A 23,770-nucleotide genomic window follows, 5' to 3' on the forward strand; every position below is an offset into this window, starting at 1 on the left:
GATGTAGAATAGAAAAGAAATACAGACAGGCAAGGAGATAGTTATGAGAGTGTTTTGATCTTCAGAGTATTTGACATTTCAGACATTTTCACTGTTTCTGATTTTCAGAGTCATAGATTTTTAAGGCTAGAAGCCAATGTGATTTAGTCTGATCTCCTGCGTAACACCAAGTATTCAAGCTTGTAAGGGCGATAGTGATTCTTTTGGAAGAAAATGCAGGAGTTTATATCTTTCCGCTTGACTTTCTGAAAACATCCTCAAAAAAGTTTTAGGAGGCGAATGACTGCTGTCATTTGCTTTCCCCTTGTGTGAAATCTAAACGTGTTTAGTTTTTATCAAGTGATCTTTGTTGTTATTGTTGTGGTTACTTTGACAACAGTGAACTACAGACTGACATGATGCAGTAATTTATTTCACTGGAAGCTGTGGGGAAAGTTTTTTGTTGTTCTTTTTGTGGAAAACAAGCTTGCAGTTAGCTGTGAAGATTTCTGTTAAACTAGTTACTTCAGCTGAAAATTTCAGAGGAGCCTAAGAGAATTAGGAACTCGGAAAAATTTCAAGCCACTGAAGTCCCCAACTTTTCTCGATGATGTTCTGCACATCAGATGATGATTTAAACAAGTCTTAAACTATCATAACTAAAAAAAACCCTAGCAGCTGTTCAATAGATGCTAGGGCAGGCCCATTATAAAATGTACTATGGTATGCCATAATGGTTAGGATACCAATATGTTCTATTTTTAGTACCATTGACTCAGTCACTTGAGTTCAAAAAATAAGCAGGGAACATCTGTTTATTGAAAGGATTTCCTCTATAGTAATTTCTCTCTCTATTCCATCCTTTTTAAAGTATTTCCAGACTTTTTTTTACTGGTTCTTTTCTGAAGATAGTCCAATATATTTTCTAATATTCTGACACTGCATTAATTTTGTTTTCATATTAATATCCGATGCAGTGAAAAAGTAATTTTTGGCTGATGTTTCTTGAAAATTCTTGGGGTTGCTTTTACTTTCTTTTTCTTAAGTTAAAATTGTTCGAGGTCCCTCCTTAAAGCTACTGTACCAAAGCTTGTACTGCTGGAATTGTCAAAACAAATAGCAGCTTAACTGCTGTCCACGACTCTGGTCCAATATCTCTGTCAGAATATTTAACAGCTATTCAGCCAAATATTTGTAGAGCAGCTGTACCCCTAGTCGGACTGAGTCCTATTCCGTCCTTCCTTTTAGCCTTGCCATATGATTCATCTTTCTTCTTTTAGAATATTAGTCTATTTTAAAATATTGTACAAGAAAGCAACAGCAAATTAAAGGTAAACACTTGCCTATCAGCGTGATACAATTCTATACAATTAAAGCAATTTAAGTATTTTCCAGAATGGACGTGTTCGGGACCTGGTGTGAAAAATGAAGGTGGGTGGGTGGGTGGGTATGACTTTTTGTTAATACTAGCAAGACCCCTACCCCATGAAAATACAGAACTTCACTTTGTTTCCTGAGAAAGTTCAAAAGCTTTTGCTTTTGCCCTCTGTATCACTGTATTTTTTTTTTCTTCTCTGGGCATCCCTTCCTAGAGGGTGCCCAGCTCTGGCTATGTTAGTTAAAGTAGGGCTCTGACATGTTAGCTAGTATGTTTATTTTTCGTAGGAGAAGGTGGCTTATTTTACTTGTTCCCCCTAACCTACTTTGCTGTATGACCACTGAGGGCAGGATGAAGATAACAAATATTTGACAAATAATTTAAATCCTAGTCTGAACTCTTTAAGAATATTCAGAATCCTGCTTTGATATGTGGTCCTTCTTTTGGGGGATTTTTTGGGGGTTTTGTTGTAGCGTACAAGTCTGCCAACATAGAGCAGTTTGCAGGATCTGACCTATGTTAGCAATTTTCTCCTATGAGAGTCATCCTTGTTTAATTTTGACACATTACAAATAACTAACTCTGTAAGCTAGCTAATAGTAACCTTCTCTTCACCTCCTGTAACCTGTAGTAAGATACATAAACAGTCATCACAATCCAATGCAAAACTGATAGTGTGAAAGTCACTGAGAAAGAAATATTGCAGTGGCTAGCTGTGATGCTACCAAGTATGATTCATATTTCTGATCTCAGTCCAGCTACTAGTGGGCAGGTGTCCACATCACAACACTGACGTAACTGGCACAGTCTGTCCCACCTTTGCTGGAAGCCTGTACTAAAAATAAAGAAATAAATAAAAACACAGTTTGGCTTGTTGTCATGAATGAACTAACTCTAGCCCATAAGGATTGTTATCTACAGGTTAGAGTAAAGACATTTCTTTGCAGTATGGAGAAACTTGTGGTGCTTCCCCATTCTAATCACATCTGTGTAGGTAACAGTCTTCTAGTGCCAGGGTTGCCAGGCTGGTTTGTATGTTCTTGTGGTTGCCTTTGGGTGGCGGGAGAAAAGGTTTCTATTATTGTTGGTTTAGCCCTGATAAGTCATTGTATTGTGACGGGGAAGATGTCTTTCCCTTCATTCTAGTAATGAACTCTTTGGTAGTAGGGATGCTATCCTTGGAACGTTCTTTACTCTGCAGTGTAATGGAGAGCTCAGGAAGAAAGATTGTTTGGATTTATTGTTTTTATTAAATTGTCACATGTTCTACTGCTCTAACTGGCTTTGTTTTGTTTCTTAATCACTGCAGTACAAAATAGGCTTTCTGTCTTCCAACACCTAAACACTTTCTTATTGCCAACCCACTAGTATTTTCAAGGAGTCTATTAAGGTATCTCAAGGGTAGAAAAATAAGCAGATGCGGAGGTGTTTGCCGGATCCTGATATTATTGTGAATATATGCAACGTAGAACAACATTAAACAGATCATTTGAAATGCCCTTTTTGGTAGACATTGACTTTTAACATCATGTTTACCTTTTAGATGATGCTTCCTCTGAAAACTTGCCTTTGGCATTTCCAGAACTAGAACAGCAGCTGCAGGTAAACTTTTTTTTTAAACTACAGTTCTACTTTACATTCACTAGATTTGTTATGATAAAAAACCTCTGGTTGTTACACTAAGGTGAAAGTTTTCAGTGGTGCTTCTCTAACCTATTAACATTTAATAAGACTGTATGTTTCCATAGAAGAAAACATTGTCTTTTCAAGATCTGCAGAAAAATTGATTTGACATTTTTAATTCAGTTGCAGGGAAATGACTATTTTAACAATCATCTCACCTGCTTTTTTTACAATTCCTGTGCAAAACACAGCATGTACTGCTGCACTGCAATCAAGAGAGTTCTTGTGGTTTTGATGGGAGAAAGAATGAGCCAGGTATTATATTGTCATGCCTACAGGCTGTGCTAAGACCGATATGATCAGCTTTCTCTGAAGCATTCCAAGAGAATTCAAAGGTATATGTTGTAGTGCCATCTTTTCTCTAATCTTGGGTAACTAAAGTCAGTCATCAGGATTGATGAGAGCCTCCTCAAAGTTACTCTAGTTCATGCCGCCGCATAGCCAGCCACCCTAACGGTTGCCCTAGCAGGTGTCTGCAGACAGCATGGGATAAAAGTGGTGCATCCTTTTGTGACTGGTCCGATTTTGTCAGCATAGCACAATGGAGCCCCGATATACTGGACAATCAGACGGCGTTGATGGCAACTCCATGGTTCACCAGGCACAGAGCCAGTTCTGTATCCAGGGATTATTTCCCTTTCCTCTGTGGCGGTTCTGGAGTGTTTGTTGGCTTTTGTAAACTACTTCAGATCATCTGTTTCCCAGGAGCATTTAGACTTCCTCTGATATTTCAATATGAAGGCAGTTGTTTCCTGAGTGTAAACTGAGAAAGGCATTAGCAGACCGTGTTGTCCAATGATGTCATCCTTCCTGTCCCCATCAACTAGTGAGACAACACTGGAGGGCTGCTGACTTAAAGGACTGACTTTTCTCTCCTGCTGCTCTCATCAAAAGGATGACTGAGGAAGGAATGGAGGATGACAGAGCCTCTTCTTGCTCTATCCCTCTAATCCTGAGAATAGGGGCAGGTTCTTCAGGCATAACTAGGAAAGATTATAGGAAATAATAGCAACTCAAGATTTGGGCTGAAAGGAACACAGTAGTACGTTGGCCTCTTTATTCCACTGACTTTCCAGTGCAGCAAAGACAATTGATATTTTTTTCCCTCAGAAGAATTCAATTTGAGAAAAGCAATATTATTTTGTGGCTGAAGCACTGAATTTAAAGTAAAGAACCTGCATTCTGTTTCCAGCTCTGTCAGTGACACATTGTGTGATCCTGGAGGAGTTGCTTCATCCCTCTGCTAATCTCTGAAACAAGGTTAATAATTTTTACCTTTTTTGTTAAAGAGCATTGAGATCAGTGGGTGAAGACTGCTCTAAAAGAGCAAAGTATGATTATCATTACTGCTGTTGGTACATAAAAACAAAATTACTAGTGTTAGATGTAGGTACTTTACGGGCCAAGTGATGATTTCTTAATTAGGACTTTTATGACCCATTTCTGGAACATATAACGTACTCTAAATGTGTAATTTCATGATAGACTGAAATTGCTCTCCTGGAAGCATTCAGGTCTGCTGGATAAATAATAGCCCTTCAGTAAGAGTTTTTTAAGTACACGCTAGAGCAGTTCCACTAAGTACACCCTCTTGGTCTGTTAAGTACCTGACATTTTTTTCAAGAGAACCTTCCTTTACTCTCATGATCTCAATATGATAACAAATTCAAAGAAACAGTCAAAGGCTTTGATTCAGATAATGTTCTTTTTATTATCCTTCAGAACCTTTTTTTGGTAATATTGAGGTAGTTGAAAGGATAACTTATGAGGACTATCTGGCTGACTCAACCACTCAAAAGTATAAAGTTAGTGGTAGTGCTTCATCCCTTAGCTTTTCAAGCTTGTGTGCATATTTATATTTAGATGCCTTTATGTTCAACCAGAGGCAGTTAAGTCAACACAGGCTTCTGAGCTGATGCAGAGGTGACAGGGCATTTAGCTTTAGCAATGAAAACTTGAGTTTCCTTGCTTTTGTCAGTCTGGATCACAGCTTAAAGTTGTAACTATTTAATGTAATTACATTATGTTTACACTGCTTTAAAATTTCAAACAAGAAATAACTGTAACAAAGTTGTAATTTACCTAGTTACCTTTTCTTATTAATTACTTTTAAAAATTGCTGTAATTCGAACTGCTAAGGGTGTGTCAGCTCTGTATAGCATGTGGTTGCAGTTTATGTTAACGTAACCATACCGGCTTTGAAACAGGTCACTCCTGTATTACAGAAGCAAACTACAACATGGGCTTCACCAGGACCTGCAGAAGTACTGAATGGTGCTGTCCCTTGTCATTCCATCCTTGCTTTTCTCTATCCCAAAGTTAGCTGGTATAAAGCAGCACACATGAAGTGTCATGTAAACGAACCCTTTAATCAACTGTGGCATAGCAGCCTGAAATGCTTGAATTCGTAAGAATGCTGGTACATATTTTCATAATAAAAATATCACATCTACAGCCACAAGATTTTCATCACCATGCCATAAATACAGTCAAAAGCATTTGTATTTTATTTAAAGAAGCAAACTATAAATGCTGGGTAGGTGGCTGTATAATAATAGGCACTTTAAATAAAAAAAAGAAGTAATAACTTGCCAGGTTTCAAACACACAAAGCAAAATTTTGAAACCTGTTTTAAAAACAAAACAAAAAAAAAAGGCCAAATTAGCTGATCTTCAAGTTGGATTTTGAAAGCAGCTTGAAAGCTATGTAAGTTCACCGAGTGACTTGGAAAATCAGAGCCTTAGAATTTTATGCATGCAGGCAGCAGACCACAGCCCGAGTACCAAGCAATTTGCACCTCTGTTTTAGGCTTCAAGCCCTTGTCCTTCTATGTTAGGCCCTGGCAGACAACTTGGCTGTTTGAGCAGAATTACCTAGTGTTCCCACTTTTCCCACCACGATCCTGCCATACCTACTCCCCGGGCACTGGTATCCAATGGCAGGGCAAAGTTCAGTGCAGCCTCCCCCTGACAGGGTAATAAACCCTGCTGTCCAAGCGCCGGCGCCAACTTCGCAGGGGTAGAGGTAGGATTGGCTGGAGAAAAGGTATTTCTGGGAGACTAACTGCAAATACCTAATTCTCTATAAGGACTCGTACTAGAGGACAATCCTAGTTGAAAGTTACAGCTTCTTTCTGAAGAATAAAAATGATCAGTCTCTAGTGTTCTGATCTACTAGCTAGGTTCAGATGAAAAATGTTGTCTTTTCCAACTACCTTCTTGAACGTTACATTTTTCTACTACTATGAGAGGAAGAAATTCCGAGAAGCAATTTGTAGGAAAATAAATCAATTCTCTAACTCAAAAGTTTTGCTTTTGCCTTTTTTTTAACTTAAAAATTAATGTATGGACAACCAGACACAAAAGCCCTCCATATGAGAACAGAGCAGTTTAAGCTATATGCAGGAAAAGCCTGGTCTCTTTTGCAGCTTTATCATTAAAAAAACTACAAAGAAGTTCCTGATATGCTACCAGTGAAACAAAGCTCATATGAATAAACTTCTTGCTTTCAAGTCCTTTTGTTTGCAGTATTGGAAATTATTCTCTTCCCACTGATGAGCAAGACTTTGAATGAGGCTAAAGCACTTGCTTATTTGGGCTTCAGTGTCATCCCCCCCACCCTTGCGTGAGCAATGTGGTGGGTAGCGGGGCGAGGGTAGGCTTGCTACATTTGCCAGTTTGTTATTGGGAAATGTTAACCTTTGCCTCCTGTAAAAGTTGGACTGGGCCTTGGAAGGCGCTTCCTTGATTAGCTGCATAGTGGGTGGTGGCCCCTCTGACAGACACTCTACTACGGGTTATCTGCTATATTTAGACACCTACATCAGCATCTAAGGCCTTGTTGTTTAGGTCACTGAATATAGAGGAAGGTATCTAGTGTTAAGTACCCGCATTACTATGCCCTGTGTGCTGTCTGTCCTCTCCCAGCATTTCCTGTGACTTGCTCAGTTCATCTCCCTCTTCTCCGTCAAAGTCTTTATTCCAGCTGGGAGTTTGATCTTGGAGAGGGAAGAACGCAAGTCACATACAGATGCACAGGGTGTTCTGTAATTCTTTATCACCTCTTCTCATGAAATCGTGAGCTTGAGAGAGGCATTTATGTCGTATTTTGTATTACGAATCTGTTGAGATCAATGAAGTTAGATGACTGTAAAATTGCTGCAACAGAGAAAAGGCTCCAACCATTTACAATATCGGTTTGTTAAGTCAAGGGGTAGTTTTTCATGCTTTAGTGGGAAATGTCTATACAAAAGAAGTAATGAAAATATGAAAGGGACAGTTTGTTGTGTGTGATACAAACATTTAGCAGAAATCTTGTTTACTCTGGAACTTTAATAATGGACCTATTGCTTCTACTGACTGCCAAGACTCCTGTTAGACACATAAATTATTTTAGAAAGTTTAAAAGTATACTGTATTTTTAAAGGGTATGCTGTATTTTTTTAATATGTATTAAATTCCAAGAGAATTCCTAGAGTACCGTGGTACTCTATAATTAGATTTGATTGCCTATGAACTTGATAAGTCTCCTGTAATGCTGCTGTGATAACTATGGTCTTATGTGAAGATTATGTAAGACATGGATGTTTACAAAGTCAGGGCATCATACTAAGGGTAGAAAAGAAGGGAAAGTCTCTCAGGAAAGGTGAGCAAAACTCTCGATTGCTCTCAGCCAGTCGACTTGAATTGTTTGGAGGAAAGAGAACTGCTTACTTTCATAGTAAAACTAGTCTAGACTAGATATATCCTAGACTAGATATCTGAAACTGGTTGAAGAGTTCCAGTTACACAAAAAAAAGTAGCTGCAGTGCGCAGCTATCACTTTTCCTTGGAATTATGTGCTTTCTTCTGTCATGGAAGAGTACACAAGGCCATATAATGAACATGGGCCACATGCAAAATACTGGCACTGAACTTTATGGTTTTCCAGAATAGTTTAGCTGAAAATTACCAAATTTACAAAAAGTGAGACACCACTCTAATTAGACCAGTTCTAAAGGCTGCCTTCTAGACGAGTCCACATGCTCAGCTGGCAAAACTGCATGATACCATTTTTTCTTTAAACTTTGACCTTTTCAGGAGAAAGTTTTGCACGTTTTTCACAGTAGAATCAAAAAGTAAATGCAAACAAATGAAGGTGAATTAAAAAATAATCTGTTTTAAACTTTTTGAACACTTGGTTGACACTATCAACTGTACAACTTTTGTGGATACGGAATGCTAATATTCATATGGCAAGGCAAAACACACTTTGTCATGTGAGCGAAGCAAAAAAAAAATACTGAAAACTGTCCTTTTGTGTCCCCCAGCAAAGATTTTAATTAGAACAGCTCATTCAACCTGTCTTAAAAAACAGGCAGAACCACTCAGACTCTTTCTATTTCTTCATGAACTGCCTTTGCATATCATCTTCCAACATCTTCCATATCTGCATTCCAAACAAATATCTAAATAAACAGTGCATATGTCTTGTGAAGATGTACATACGTATGTGCGGTTACAGAATAGCCTATAACAGCATCTCTTAATGTCTACTTGCTGGATTCTGTAGAAAGTTTGTCAACACCACAGTGACTTATTCAACAAAATACAAGGAAAAATATCAGACCTTGTTGAAAACCGGGTATAGTGGGATAGACCACTAATATCACTGAAAGCTCTAGCTTTTGTACTAGCTTTGTGAACAAAATCAGAGATGCTGTGTGCGCATATTTTGCCAGCACAGGAAAATGAGGGTGGATGACACTGAAGCCTGAAATAAGCAGGATTAAAAGTAGCAACTGTCACCATTAAATATAACTTTCTTTGGCAGGGGTGTTTTTTGCTTATGTAGCAGGTATGCTTTTATATATATTAGTTTATGGACGGGCAAGATACTTCATGAAGTAACAAGCTCGGGCTGTCCTAAGGAGAAATTAAAGTATGGCTGTTGGCTTCAGAGTGAAAAAAATATATACTACAGATGGAACTTTATTAAGGCCTGTTGTAATTAGTCACCTGGGTAAACTAGCAACTCTTACCAATAAAACAGTATACAGAATTCATGGATAAAAAGTGCTTTCTACTGGGAATTCCAGTTCTTTTCCTGTGCCACAGGAATGCCATCGAGGTAGCATCTGCAACACTTCCCATGGCCTGGCCACAGGCATTCAAAAAAGTCATTCCAGGTGGAACGGGGAGCAGAGAAGGGCTGCTTGGATAAGCTAGGGAAAATGGAAATTTCATCTGGGATGGATTAGAGGAATGCAGCTTTACCGAGGCATAGGTCTTGGAAAGTATATGAGAGGCCTCTATAAGTACATCTCAGGGGTAAAACAGGTAGGACAAAGAACCACCATTTGAATGAAAGATAGTGCTGGCACAATAAAAGACTGTACAAACCTGTCTTCAACAGAACCAAACTGGAAATGACAAACATGTTTCTAATCCTTGGTGAGGCTCTGGGCCAGTCTTACAACTGAGGCAGGGGACGTCAGCGTTTCTAAGACAGAACTGGGCAAGCCTGTGAATTGCAGGATTTGCTTCTGACAACAGGGGACTGGACTCGCTGATTTTGCAGGTTCCTCCCGTTCCCGTTTAGATGAGTATGGGCTAGTCCAGTAACTGTTACTATTCTGTTACTGTTTTCTGTGGAAATATGTTAATACCATAAATGTCTGCTGGCTAGTTGGAGTTACCCCTTTGAAACAAGCAAGTTTTGTCTGTTTCTGCATTTGTTTTTCAGGAGTTTGCCCTGCCTTCTTCTGAAAACGCTTCTCTTGGTGGGAACAGATGTATCATTAATTCTTTGCACTCTTGTTTGTGTCAAAAAAGTAGGCTGTTAGACATGGGTAAAATAATTTCTCTGTGCTTTTGTGTTGGCTTGCATTTTCTGGTGGGCAGCAAAGAACTGACCAGACTTGTGTCTCTTCACTTTTTCTTGTGATTGCAGTAGAGGTGTTTGTTAAATAATGAATGCATAAGCCTGTTTCATGTCCTACTGGCCAGAAATTACTCATGGACACTGTAGGTACTATCTCCAAAACCTTTCTTAGAAATTTCAAAATTACAAAACAGCAAACCAAATTGTCCAGTCATCTAGTCATATGAAAACATAATTGAATTTACATTTTAAAGTAAAAATACACTCAAAATTAAAAAAAGTTCTTGACATAGTGCTTCATAGCATCAGACAAGACTGAAAAGAATTGTATGAACAGAATATTAGTCAACTGATTGTATCTTTTGTTGTCAGTTTATTTTGAGTGATAAAATATCAATGTAAGAAAAAATGACACTGAAGAGGAAACAATGATAGGAAGGAGTTTGAAAGTCAGCAACTGGTTCTAAGTGGGAATTAGATACTAAGTCTCAGCATGACTAGATAATTTTTAGCTCTCTATATATATCTTTTGAGTGGGAAGCTGGAATATAGAAACTGAGTGCTGCTTTAATTTTTAAACTGGTTTAAACCAGCTAGATTTGCGGAAACTAAGTTGGAAGCAAAAGCAAGTGTTTTTTTCTTTTGAAGTATCACTGTTTGGGGACTTTCCCCCTGGGTACTGTTCAAAATTGTTTTATTGTGACGCATTTGTTGTTTGCTGATCTCTGGTAGATACCAGAGATGCTACTTTGGCTCACCCTTGCATTCTTGGATTAGAGCACTGAGACTTCTATATTCTGTCCTGTTAAATTTATGCTTATTATTTGGGTGGCTATATGAATGGTGCTATTGCTCATCCACATTGAAATGCAATTAAAAGCCCTTTCCTAGGGACCAGATTCATCAAGTAATGGACTGCCCTTTCCCTGGGGTCCCAAATTCTCCGAGCTCAGAGAGAATAAAACAATGTGAAACAATGTGAAACAGTTCTGCCACAGCATTTTTACATTTAGAACATGGAAAACGAGTGTCTGTTTTAAAATTTCAGGGAGGAACCACGTACTACCTACAAGTACTTGCAAGGTCCATAGATTAGGTACATCTGTGCACTGGGGTACATCTGAAGCCAACTTACCCTGCCTCCTGGATAAAAATACTTTTAATCTTTGTCTCTGAATATGTTTAGTAAAATTTAAATTTCCAGTTTAGCTAAAACAAAGGTTTACAAGATCATAAATAGGAAAAGTCTGAAGACTTATGCTTTTCTTTTCCTAACAATGTCATTGGAGGAATATTATACTACAGGGAAGAGTCAAAGTAGGACAACAAGAAATAAAAAATAATCTACTTATATTGTGAAAGGCAATTGGATGTTCTTTAACTGGACAGTAAAGGAACTATTTTAAGTGCTTCCTTTTGCTTCAAACAGGTGGCTCAAGCCTGCTATTTGGAGTTCATTTACAGTCAATTGATTCATGGCTAATAACTTAAAAATACTACACTTCCTGAAAGTATTATAGCCAAAATGTGACGGTCAAGCCTGAAGCCTAAATTAAGTTGCATTCTCTTTAAGGAACAAAAAGCACTGACATCTAACCAAACTGTATTTTCAAGATCTTGGTTGAAACTCAGGACAGAGTGGTTTTATTTGCCGTATTTATTACCTCCAGTGTGCATTGAAAAAAAATTAAAATCTTACTGCAATAATGTCAGTATTTAGGTTAGGAGGTACAGTGGTTTTGTCTTCACCGTGTCTTTTTTATCTGATTTTTTTTTTTAAATTCCTGTCATCATTCAACTCTCAATCTCACCTGCACCTCTCATGGAAATGTAAAACACTTTGCAAATATAGTTGATTGAACTCTTACAACATTTCTGCTAACTGAGTACGTCCCCTTCTTCTACAGGAAATAGAGACGAGGAGAAACTGAGTATGATCTTGAGCAAACTACTTACAGCTTGAGGCATTGCTGGGATAGAACCTATCGTGAAATCTTGGCTGCACTGGAGTCAGCAGTAGAACTCCTGTTGCGTCCAGCAGAATCAACCCCAGTGTCCCAATTCATGGTCCTGTCCCATTTAGTAATAAGCTGGAAGAAGCATCGCATCTATGACAAAAACAGCGTTTAGTCAATAGCTTTCCATGTCTTTTCTTCTCATCTTGCAGAATTGGAGAATAAGAGCTTGTTTGCACTCAAATTACCCTTCTGCTCAGTGCTGCAATTTCTGCAGTGAAAAAACGCTCATGTATTTTAGGGGTCTGACCAATGCATCAACTTTAGCATTCTTATCTGTAGCTGAAAAAGAGGGAGGTAAGGGAGAAAAAATCTTTCTCTGAACAATCTTTAGGGATACTTTGCAAAGTTGACAAGGAAAGTTCTGAAAATCCTTACAAGGTTTGAAAGTTTATGCATATTCTTATGCAGGGAAGTGGCTTTTTCCCTTCTGTGAAAGGCCATCACTAGGAATATTTGGCCGTATCCTGCACCTAGGGTGAAAAAAAATTTCTTTAAGCATTCTCACAGGAATTAAGACAAATATTGTATCTTTCAAAATATGTGCTTTTTCCTAATATTTCATTCAACAGCAGTATACATACGGTTTTTTCTCCTTTTCTTAAAGCCGCTGCCTCCTTGTCATGACTCTAAGGAATCTATGCAGGTGTACAAACAGCACTGCAAAATAGCAGAAGAGTACCATGAGGTCAAGAAAGAAATTGCTCTGCTGGAAGAAAGAAAGTGAGTAACTTTGCCAGAGTATTTACTGTTGTATATTCTCTTTGTAAAATCCTGTTTTGAACATGAGGGTTTCACATGATATTTTCTGACCTTATACCTCTGCCTGACGGTCACAGTACAGCACAACAGTTAGGCCATTGGTCCGTAGGATCAACTGGGACCACTAAGGACACAGAGCTGTCCTAGCTCTGGGCCCTCAGTTATACGGATGTCCCTTAAAACCTTCATTAACAGCCTCCAGGTCACTTAACAATCTAGTTCAGCTGGTGCAAGTCCCCTTTTTAGTTTTAGGGATATTTTTTTCAGTTTAACTTTAAGCGTTTTAATGAAGAATATAATTGATCCTCAGTTAGGTTTAGAGTACTTGACAATATTAGTAAACATTTTTCTGTGAGGTGCATTATCTCTATGTACATTGCATTATCTCTATGTACATTGACATTTTAGGTGTTCATACCCAATGTGCATAAGCTGGAGACTTTTTTTCTTGTCTACGGCCTATACTCATACCCCTGTCATCTTTGCATGACTGTTAAGTGGCAAAGAGCACTCTGTGACTCTCGGTCCCTTTCCACAAGAAACCCGAAAAAGAAATTCAGAGAGAGGAAAGAGGGTGAGTAGTGAAAGTTTTTAACAGACAGCCAACCCCAAGGAATAACAGTTACTGCTAAGTAAACTTTCGCTTTCAAATGCTTTTTTATTTTTACATTCACACTGAAGGTGACTTCAAGCAGTGTTGCCTTCCTCAGGGAAAGTTACCTCAGTGTCGATCTCTGAGACTTCTCGTGAAAGTGAAGACCACACCGTCATTCTTCCAAATGCTGCTTGAACAGAAATATTTGTAATATAGCAACAGGGGTCGAAAGAGCTCTGTTGCAGAGTGGGCTTTGAGTAGAAGGTGGGCCACTGTATCTGTTTCATAGCAATCTTCGCGCAGCTGACCATGCAGTTCAGCCAAGTTTGCATCCATGGGAGTCTTCAGCTGCAGAAGCAAGCTGATGGGAGGGAAACTGGTGAAATCCTGTAGTCTTACAAGTAAGATAGCCAAAGATCTCCTTGAATCCAGACTATGCAGGGTAAGAAAGTGAGACTTGTCTTTGTCGGGGTTGATGGCTACAGGCACAGTATAGTTAGTTGTTGCCTGAAGTGTCGGAACTAGTTGAGGTTTCCCACTACAAATCCCCTCCCACTGTAGGACCTGCATGGCACTCAGTGGCTGACAGGTTGGCACAAAAGTTAAAAAAGAAGAAAAAATAACCAGAAGAGATTAACACTACATTGTCCCAGTGTTTCCATTTGATTCATCATTAATTAAACTTGGCCAATCAAAAGTAATTGGTGTTTTTAAAAAGATGTAGAGAAGATAATGAATTCAAATAATTTTGCAATGATTCGTCAAATTTGATTGTCTAATATAAGCTGCTTACATGTGTATTTAGCAACCAAGTGAATTCAGTGGAAACCATGTGTATTTGTCTTCTCTGAAAATCCAAACTGAATATAAAATATTAAATGGTTGTTTAAGTGCTTAATTTTAGACATATAAACTCAAAAGGTAGCCTTAGATCATTTGGTTTTTAGAGTCTACTAATGTAAATGCGTTATTATTACTGTCACATACCTGAATCAGTTATGCACATTTATGAAGTAAGCTTGGAGCCCTTGAAAACTAGACTTACATATATATTTTTGCATTTACTAGAATGAAAAAAAATGCTGTTTGAATGCATTTTCATTTATCTATGGCGTCTGTGGTACTAGCTGAATTAGAAACATGTTGCTCCTTGGAAATGGCAGATACCTGCACAAAATTGTTCACCTGAGCTCAAAACTATCCTCATCAGCCTCTGAGCCCAGAAGTCAGCCTCTCAGCAGTGGTTGTCCTGGATGAATTAAGGGGCTTCAGGCTGGCATTTTCCTTCATTCCACCAGTGGATGTCAACAGTGGAACAATGTGAGGAAGCTTCCACCACTGCTACCTTTGCTGAACCTGTTCTGTGGATAGAAGATTTCGTGCCCCAGTAAACATATGTTAAAACAAGAGTGGCTGAATAAGGCAGCAAATAGAATTATATTATTGTGATTCCTATGTGCCTTCTATTTACATGTTTGTGGCCTAGATATTCACATGCTGTGTAGCTGTGAAATGCCTAAACATGACAAATACCAGTGCAGCACCTTTCACCACCTTCCAGATCTCTTAATCTGAAGAAGTGGTCCTACAAGCACTGGGATTGAAGATGCTTAATTTCCTACAGGTTGGTAATAACAGAATTTTGAGGTTTAAAAAGCTGCAAGTGCCAACTGAAGCTTTTTTTCTCCAGATGGGAACTATTTATGACCCCTCCCTCCAGGTAGATTCTCCATTTTGTAGTATTTTGGAGGAGGTCTCACAGTACTGCCTTTCCCCTTTGGGATGTCTTTCCTTTCTGTAGCCGTCTGTTTTTATGAAACCTTCCAGAAACTAATTGGGACCTCTTCACCACATGAAGTTTGGTTGAAATTGAAAGGTGGATTAAAAAGTTATTAGGACACATACACCTTTACACACATGTAAGCATACAAAACCTGAACACATTAACCTTGATTTTTTTATAGATTTTTATATAAAACTAGATAGAAAGAGAGTATAAGTGTAGAGGTGAAGGAGTAAGCAAGAAGTAAAAGAGAGTTTTGATCTAGTGATCACTGATTTATATCTAAAAATGATCTCAACGGTTACAGTTTGAAAGTTAAAGGAAGTTTATGGGGTAGCATATGCTGAATGAAGAGGAGAGTGGATTACAATGGCTGGGGTGGCATGCGTGTGGAATATTCCATTCTCAGAAGGGAAGGATGCTTTGACTTTTCTAAGAAGTCTGCTGAGATGCACAGCTTTTAGCCTCAAAAGCAGTTATGATCAAATGGAAAAGAGGGAGCTGTTTGCAGCTTTCTGAAATTTGCCCCTGTGGCAGGTGTCTTTATCTTCTACATTTGAATTTGAATGTATGGGAATAAAGATTCACAATTGCCAAACACACCTGCTATCTATTGTCTATTTCTTTTAAATATTATTTTGATAAAATGGACAAAGATAGAGTTTCATCCCTTGTAATGGGAATCAACAATTTGTGCAGTGGTCTTCAGCGCACATTTTTACCGAAGGCAACCAGAAGTGCTGTTGGATGGTGCCCCTGCCAGTGCTCTGAACTTCCTCTCCACAGATCAACTCACCTGTGGAATTAAAATGTCAAGTCCCACCTGGCAGTGTCTGCTCCTGTGGTGCCTACTGGTAGTACACTGTGCACACAGAACACTGAAGACAATGATTGTCAGGAAAATAGCGGAAAATGGATTGAGCAAATATTTTTGAATTGTTGGTTAGGAGGAGGAAATAATGTTAAGTTAACCTGACAAAAATGTCCGTACAGGTATTGTAGCTTTTTAGTAAAACAAAAAATGGAATAGTATTCATTCTACTTTAAACACTTTTTGTTCCAACCTCCAAAGTTCAGTGTAACCTTTTATCCGTGAAATAATGCCATGCAGGTATATTTCTAAAGGAGGCATCTTTAAGAAATAGAAAGTTGTATAACATTGTTTTAAAATAGTCAAAAACGTTTACTCTTTCGCAACTTTTCAAAGGCTTTTAATTCTGCTTAGCTTGACTTGTCTCTCATGGTAGTGTGAGGATCAAGTATGGCCGAAGTATAGAAAGGCAGTGGTATGAAATGACAAGGGTGCTTTCCATCAGGGCAGGAACAGAGTTTATTTGCCCCTTTCTCTTGTATGCAACGTAGATGGCAAGAGAATGTAGTAAGCTGGGAGTGGGAGAGAAGACAACAACTATTTCACAGGAAAATGGGAAATGTGAGAGAGAAAGGGAGGTTGCAGGTTCAAAAAAGGGAAAATCAAAGGACAAAGCAAATAAGAAGGGAAAAGAAATTACTCGGGAAGAAAACAAATGGAAGCAAGAAATTTAAAGAATTTAAAAGAACATTGGGTAGATTTTTTTGCTAGTACAAATCATTATAGCTTTGTTTGCTGTCTTCACTCAAACTCTTCCCATTTATACCAGCAATATGTAGTACAAGGGACAAGATCACTCTGGAATGGGAGACATGATCGAAAAGAAAGAAAAGGGTGTGGAAGCGAGAACACACCACATTTAGGTCACAGAATGTAATTTAATTTATGTTCCAGAAACACACATGTATTTCCATAACAGATGTTTTCGGGTATCTAAGTTTGGGTGAAAGGGATGGGATGGCTGGTTATTTTGAGCACTTGTTATATTGCTATTACTAGATAATGACCCTGGATTATGTAGTTAAATATTAGAGTTGCCATGGTTGCTAGCTATATCTTATATTCTTAGCACTGGCTGGTTTTCTCTTTTTCCTCCCCCAGACAATTCTAATATAACTCTCCAGAAAATATTATTTGACCACCACCTGGTTGAGGGTCACTCCTTTTCTTTGCCATGGATGTGATTTCTTTTCCTTCTTTTACACATATTACAGTGGACATGCAGTGGAGATGTCTGCTTAATTTTGTGGGATCCTTCCGTATGCTTTTGCATGCTCTTACGACCATAGGACTGTTTCTAAGGTCTCCAGTCCAGATGGTTTCTCCAGGTACACTATTTCTGGAGTGTCTTTCCCAACACTGTTAAGACAAGTAGTCTTCAGACTTTCAGGTACTGCAGAAAAAGATTGGTATAAACCATAAAGGCAACCTTTTATCTTAATAATTTTCCCATTCTAGACCTGATTTTTCATCATCTCACGTGTATCCAAAATACACGTTACTTGCCAAATAGTGGAAATTACAGCTTTCCTAATACAAAGAGAAACCTCAACTTGCCCTATTGCAGTGATGAATACTTGCGGGCCTTTTATGTGTTGGCATCTGAGAAATATTTTCATTTACATTAAAACAGGCTGTCTCATTGTTTTAAAAATTAATTAGTAGACTTTGAACACGCAAGGGCAGTCTCCTCAGACAGCAGTTACCTTACAGGGCCTCACGATTCCTCCTGACGTGAAAGCCATGTCAAATATGGGAAGAGTGAATGACCTTATGGCCACCAGAACACACAGACACATGTTAGCTGGGAAGAAATGTGTAGTACAACAGATGCATGATCCTGAATACGTTGTTCACAATGGGGGAAAGACAAGTCTGCCTCTGCACTCTGGAAGCTGTTTTCCTTGTGTCCAGTCCATCTCCAATACACTTACCTCCAGATAGATACATCTGCTTCGTCTGTCACTTTCCTCGGTATTTATTAATTGTGAATATTACTGTAAAGGAACTCTGTTCTCTGCATGCTCAGTCATTAAGGCCAGGACAAGAGAAAGAATTTCCCTAAGATCACGCTGGGTTTTTCTCCTGCTCTGGTATGGCTTGTGGTTTATTGGTTTATGATGCAAATCACACTGGTCTTCTCTTCCCACCCCAACACCTCCCCGAAAAAGAACACTTAAAGCGTACTTTACAGATTGTCTCAAAGCTTCAAGTACATCAGCACCATTTGAGAAAATACCGTATCAATGCTGTTAATATTTAAACTCAGGGTAACCATTAACAGAAAACACAGATTACACCGTGCTAGATCTATTTATTAAGCATCCATAACAAAGGCTAGATGGTGCAAGAGCTTGGTATGGTGTTCTTTAACCTCTGGAAGCTAAGTTCAAATCCTGGATTAGATCAGAAGCAAATGTTAGTTACTGTCCTCATCCTTTTGTGAGCTTCGTAAACCACACCATTCATAACATTTAGCAATTCCCTGGTACTCTAATTTTAGATCTCTGTGGCAGGCTGGCAGTATTTGCCTGAAACATCACCCTACCCTGTAAACAGGTGTTGATCCTGATGGGAAGGGAGTAAGTAGGTTCTGCTGACTCAGAAGTGGGCAATTTTACTACCTCAGTGCAAGGAAACTGCTTTCTGCGAGGGAAGTCCTAGAGTGTGGACTGCAGCAATGAGTATATTTTGATCTTAATGCATTTATATTTTATTTAATAGCAAAGCTAAATCCCAGGGAAAAGAAAAGTTTCTGTGCTGCTTGAGTATTACTGGAGGGCAGCACAAAAGCCGTGTGTGCACGTAGCCTCATCTTATCAAATCAGGACTGACATTCATTAATAGAGCTGTCTGAGTTTGCACACTGTCTGTCTGTGCCGCTCCTGGCTCAAGTCCAAAAAGAGTAGTTAGTACCTTTCTTTTACACGTACTGAAAGTCCCCATGGAAGAGGTTTACCGGCTTTTAAGATGCTGATTACTTCTTAGTGTGTTCACTGCATCTCCCTTTAAGAACCTCCTAAGTGTAAGAAAAGTAAGGAAGAATGATTCTGAATTAATTTGTTTGGAGCACTTCTGAGTCAACAGTCTGTAATTTGAAAGAGCTTAATTGAATCCTTCAGTCCAGCATCGCACCAGTAGAATAATTGCAGAGAAATACTGCTGAAACTCTCTTTTGGTCCCAAGAGACAAAAATCTTCAAGAGGAAGCCCTAAGAGACTGAAGTGATTAAAGCTGCTGGACGTGTAAAATCTCATTGTCCCTAAATGCATTTCTCACTCTCTAAAACATACATGCAATTACTCCTTTGCGGCCTGTAGTCCCATTAATAACAGCTGGAATATCGAACTGTCTAGCAAGATCAGTTCATCTTGGCCAATTTGAAAATTGGTTGATCTAGCATGGCCCAAGCAAAGAGAAATGAATGGCTTGCTATTTTTAAAATTTTTACAACTGTATTGTGCCAAATGTTAATAGAATTCTGCTGAACAAAAATATGCACTTGATATTTTCTCTTGAAGACCTGACTGAATACACCTTTCACCTGGTGCAAGGAAAGAGAAGAGGCTTTGCTGCAGCATAGCTGCTATGCATTATCTCAGTGGTATAAAACAAAGCCAACATCTTTAGCTACGGGAGGGTTTCTATATACTGTGACTTTTGGATGATTTAAAATTGCTGTAATGGCTGCTAACTCTTCCCTTCTGGTTGTTTTTTTTTTAATGGGAAACACAGCTGGGAGAAATGAGTGTGCCAGGGGCCTCTTCTAACTTGTGACTCCTTGAACTGCAGTAACTGTGACTGCAAACAGTCAGCTAAACCATGGGCAAACTGTGCTATCACCGAAAGCTGTAGTAAAGACAGAGGAAGACCAAACTGATCCTAAAAGAAGGCCGGATGATAGAAGTGTTTTTCAAAACCCAGGTGCTTACAGTTTTGCTGCTGCAAGTGGTAGTTTTGCAGCTATAAGTAATGCAAGTGATCAGCAAATACTGAATGTTAACATTTCATGAATACTTTGACCTGTGGCGATAGAATTACTAATCTGTAGGAGTTTCCTGTCTGAAAGCACTGGTCTAGCTTGACAAGAGGGCTCCCTCCTTTAAAGACTGCGGCAAAAGCTATCCACTTTGAAGGCATGACATCTTCCCACTGATGATCTACAAGCATTGTTTTGACATGACTGAGAAATAAAGTCACAGGGCTATGAACAGTTAAAGATTAACTGATCTCTGAGATAGAATGATCAAAAGAACTAAGAACCTTTTAGAAGAGACTTCCTGTAGCAGGGGTGAATAAATGATTTGACTCAAAGGGGGAAAAAAGCAGAGGCCAGGCTAGCCTGCTGGGTAACTAAGTGGAGAGCGATTAGATACCCCGTGAGTTACTCATGCCTTCAGTGTGTTTTAAGACCTCTTTTATCTTAACTTCTGCTGAGGTAATTTCAGTTGATACTATACAGGAGACTCCAGCTCCTGGCCAGCTCTGGGAATACAGGGCACTGTGTTGGCTCCATCCAGAAAGAAGCAACAGCTTGAATCCTCCTGCGTCTGTTCTTAAAAAGACCAGGAGGGGTCAGGTTTGCAGCTCTAGCGCTCTTCCTCTGCAGCAGGGCAAAGGTCTGAGCATAAACACATTGTTCAGGTACAATGTATGTGGTTCAGATTCACGTGCCCAGTATTTACTAGAATCGTTTTTCTTTGTAGCAGAGAAAAGGAAACCAGGTGTACTCCACAGAATGTACCGATAAAGCTAACCAACCGCACAAAAAAACCCTTGCTCACTTTCAAATGTTTGGTATTGAGAGAAAAATAAATCGTTATTCTTCAGGCAAAATATTAGCATGCGGTCTCCAGGAACCTGATTCTCCCCCGTGAACTGCATGTTCAACTCTTTCTTACTGAAGTTAGAGAGATACTTGAAGGTCCTCAGCATTTTGCAGGTTTGGTCACTGAACAGCAAACCTATCAGAGATAGGTTTGTTCAGCAAACAAATCAGAGGTTTTGGCAGCTTCATCTTTTAAAGGGAGAAGGACTCTAACAAATTAAATTTCTAGGCCTCTGTTTCACAAGAGCTCAAGTAATACCGTACTCAGCTATAGCTATAGCTAAAGCTATAGCTCAACCTATAGCCCCGCTTTAAGCTAACACACGACGACAAATCTTTGCATGCTGCCGTTTTTAATCTTTGGTTTTTTTCATAATCGTCAGAAAGGAGCTGATTGCCAGGCTGGAACAAGTGGAGAAAGAAAGCATGGATGCTGCTCAGCTGGCTAAGGAGTACGCAGAACTGACAGAGGAGAACCGAACACTGAAGCTGGCCCAGACGCAGTGTGTAGAGCAACTGGAAAAGCTCAGAATACAGTACCAAAAAAGACAGGGGTCCTCATAACTCTCAACTAGCTTATGTGAGGCAGTTAATACAGGATTGGTCCTGTGCTGGAAAGAGATTTTAGAATAAAGGTCTGTTTAATATGTTATAATACTTTACTACAGATACAGAGTATGTAGAAGTCTATATTTGATTAAATGCTTGCCAGCCAGTAGCTTAATATAATGGATATTTCATCCATTATATAATGGATATTTTATTTCAAGTAACATAATTGAAGTTAATCTATCCCCATTATATGTTCTAGTAGATCAGGTTTCTTTTCTAAACATATTTCTTCCAATTTAAGAAGATATGGACACACTAGAAAATGATATAAATAGTCTCTGTGTTGGGAATTTGGACCATACTAAGGCATACAGCAGGGACAATGTTAATATATGGAATACATGTATGTTAATTTTAGTTTGGTGAAGATTTGTTTAATTATTTTCCTCGTGCCTAAAGTGTTTGAAAGTTATCTTAAAACGGATCTCCTCATGCGTAGAAACTATACTTTGTTATCCCATGTCAACTTTACATTCTTGTATAAAATCTGAGAAATTGCACATTAAAAATGGAAGTAGCGTAATGCTTTTTTATCAAACGAGTGTACTGCCAGTAATAATTTGCAAGTTATGAAATTAAAAGGAAACAGATGAGGTCAAACTTTCCTTCCTCAAGCATAAAGATAGCTGGAGAGTCTTTTTATTGTACTTTTTGGCATGCAAGAAATGAAAAATTAATGTATGAATACTACCATCATAGTTTCGACTGAGAATATGTCGGTAAAAGTACTGTGAGGATAATTTTGTTCTTATTTTCCGGTCTGTTTTGAAACACAAGTGGCTGTAAGTAGGGACAGGAGTTCCGTGATATACAAATAACCTGGAAGTAAAATGTTAGTTTTACTTGCTCTATTTATCCCTGTATTTTCCTAGATCAATTGAAAATCCTTTGTTATACCTCCATTTCTATTCATACAGTATTTTTTTCATTAAAAGCAGATATAGAAAAGCCATTTTATGTTCTGAATATTCTTAAATCACCCTGTATTTTTAACTCTGCTTGACAGATGCAGCTTGTTACATCTTCATGAGGTTAGAATTCAATTTGATGTGTCATTAGTACTGAAATGTGTCTTAGTAATTGAAAACTATGAACTTCAGATTTCCGCCAGAACTTTAGCTTTGATTATTATCACTAATCTATTATAAAAATGGGATTTTATGTTAATCAGAACAGTTCCTGGCGAAGTCTTTTGGCACCAAAATGTTCCCCAGCGATTCCGGCACCAAAGGGGACAAAAAACCACAAGCTGCTCCTTAATTTCCCTGTGCTGACTTCCTACAGCATTCCCTCCAGCACAGGCGCGAAAACAGGCTCCACGTTACTATAAGCCCCTGACGGTGCAGTAGGAGAGTATGACGAGGTAGCGGGAGAGGACAGCCGTGTCTCCACTTCTCCTCCCGAGCTGCCGGGACAGGGGCAGCGTACGCGCCCGGCGGCCCTGCTTACTGCCTTACCCTGGCCAGTGCGGAGACACGAAGGGAAATCGCCACTCCGAGGCATGCGCTTTCTGCTGGGATGCTCCACCGGCAGTGTAACACTGTATTTGTCCCTCTTTCAGAGCACATTGTTACCTGAGGGTCCAGTTTTCACTGTATCTTGTGAAAGTTGGAGAGAAAAAAAACATAATGAATAAAAAGCACTTGGGATGTCAAGCCTGGGAGTGCTGGAAAAGCCTTGTCTGAGTTTTGTGCTGATGGCAAACATACCCTGTACAGACTTCAGGGTTCTGCTTTGAGCACGGGACGCTGCAGAATCTGGGGCGCGTTATTTTTGTCTGTATTTATGTGTTTTGAACAACAGGATTGTCATTTTCAAAATTAGTTTGTTGATTTAGTCACAGATTTTTCTATCTAGCCTTGAAAACGTCAGCCAGTCTGTTTGGTGATTTCAGTGAATTCATTAGAAACTGCACAAGATACATAAAATTGTTTCGTTAGCAGACCGGCTTTGGATGCAGATGGATCAGACAGCAGAACTTTACTTACAGATAACTTTGTTCACCTTGAAATTTTCTATTTAAATGCAGCCATTACGTTTTAGATGTCAGAATAATACCAGACCATACTCTTTGAGAAAAACCTGAGGGAGAGCCAAAGTCATGTAGAGAAGTGAAGCTGGGCATCATTTGGGACACGCAGCGATTTGAGAGTAGCCAGGGAATAAGGCTTTTCTAACGTATAGAGACTGACCAGTATGGAAGTCTTCAGGAAACATTTTTACAGGTGTACAGACGCCAAATTTGTGGTGTGGTCCAGCTACCAGCCTGGCTAAATATAGAACTCTCAAAGCATCCCAAACTAATTGAAGTCAGGGATCGGTATTTAATCTGGACTGAGGCTATTTGCAATCAAATTTTCCTCCTACTTTTAGTTATGGTGAAAGTAAAAAATAGCTGCTTTG

General features: G+C 38.9%; 1 protein-coding gene across 4 annotated transcripts in view; it reads left to right on the plus strand.

Annotated features, from left to right (window-relative positions):
• Positions 1 to 23,022, plus strand: part of MAP3K7CL (MAP3K7 C-terminal like) — a 31,833-nt gene extending 8,811 nt beyond the window's left edge. For all 4 annotated transcript variants that reach the window (XM_076352633.1, XM_076352653.1, XM_076352625.1 and 1 more), the window contains 3 exons: positions 2,901 to 2,959; positions 12,524 to 12,639; positions 21,139 to 23,022. In XM_076352633.1, coding sequence (XP_076208748.1) covers positions 2,901 to 2,959; positions 12,524 to 12,639; positions 21,139 to 21,319 — 356 coding nt within the window. In that variant the 3' untranslated portion in view covers positions 21,320 to 23,022. The remainder of the gene's footprint in view (positions 1 to 2,900; positions 2,960 to 12,523; positions 12,640 to 21,138) is intronic.
• Positions 23,023 to 23,770: the final 748 nt, after the last annotated feature.

The sequence above is a fragment of the Aptenodytes patagonicus genome, chromosome 1 (genome assembly GCF_965638725.1).
Source record: "Aptenodytes patagonicus chromosome 1, bAptPat1.pri.cur, whole genome shotgun sequence".
Classification (NCBI taxonomy): domain Eukaryota; kingdom Metazoa; phylum Chordata; class Aves; order Sphenisciformes; family Spheniscidae; genus Aptenodytes; species Aptenodytes patagonicus.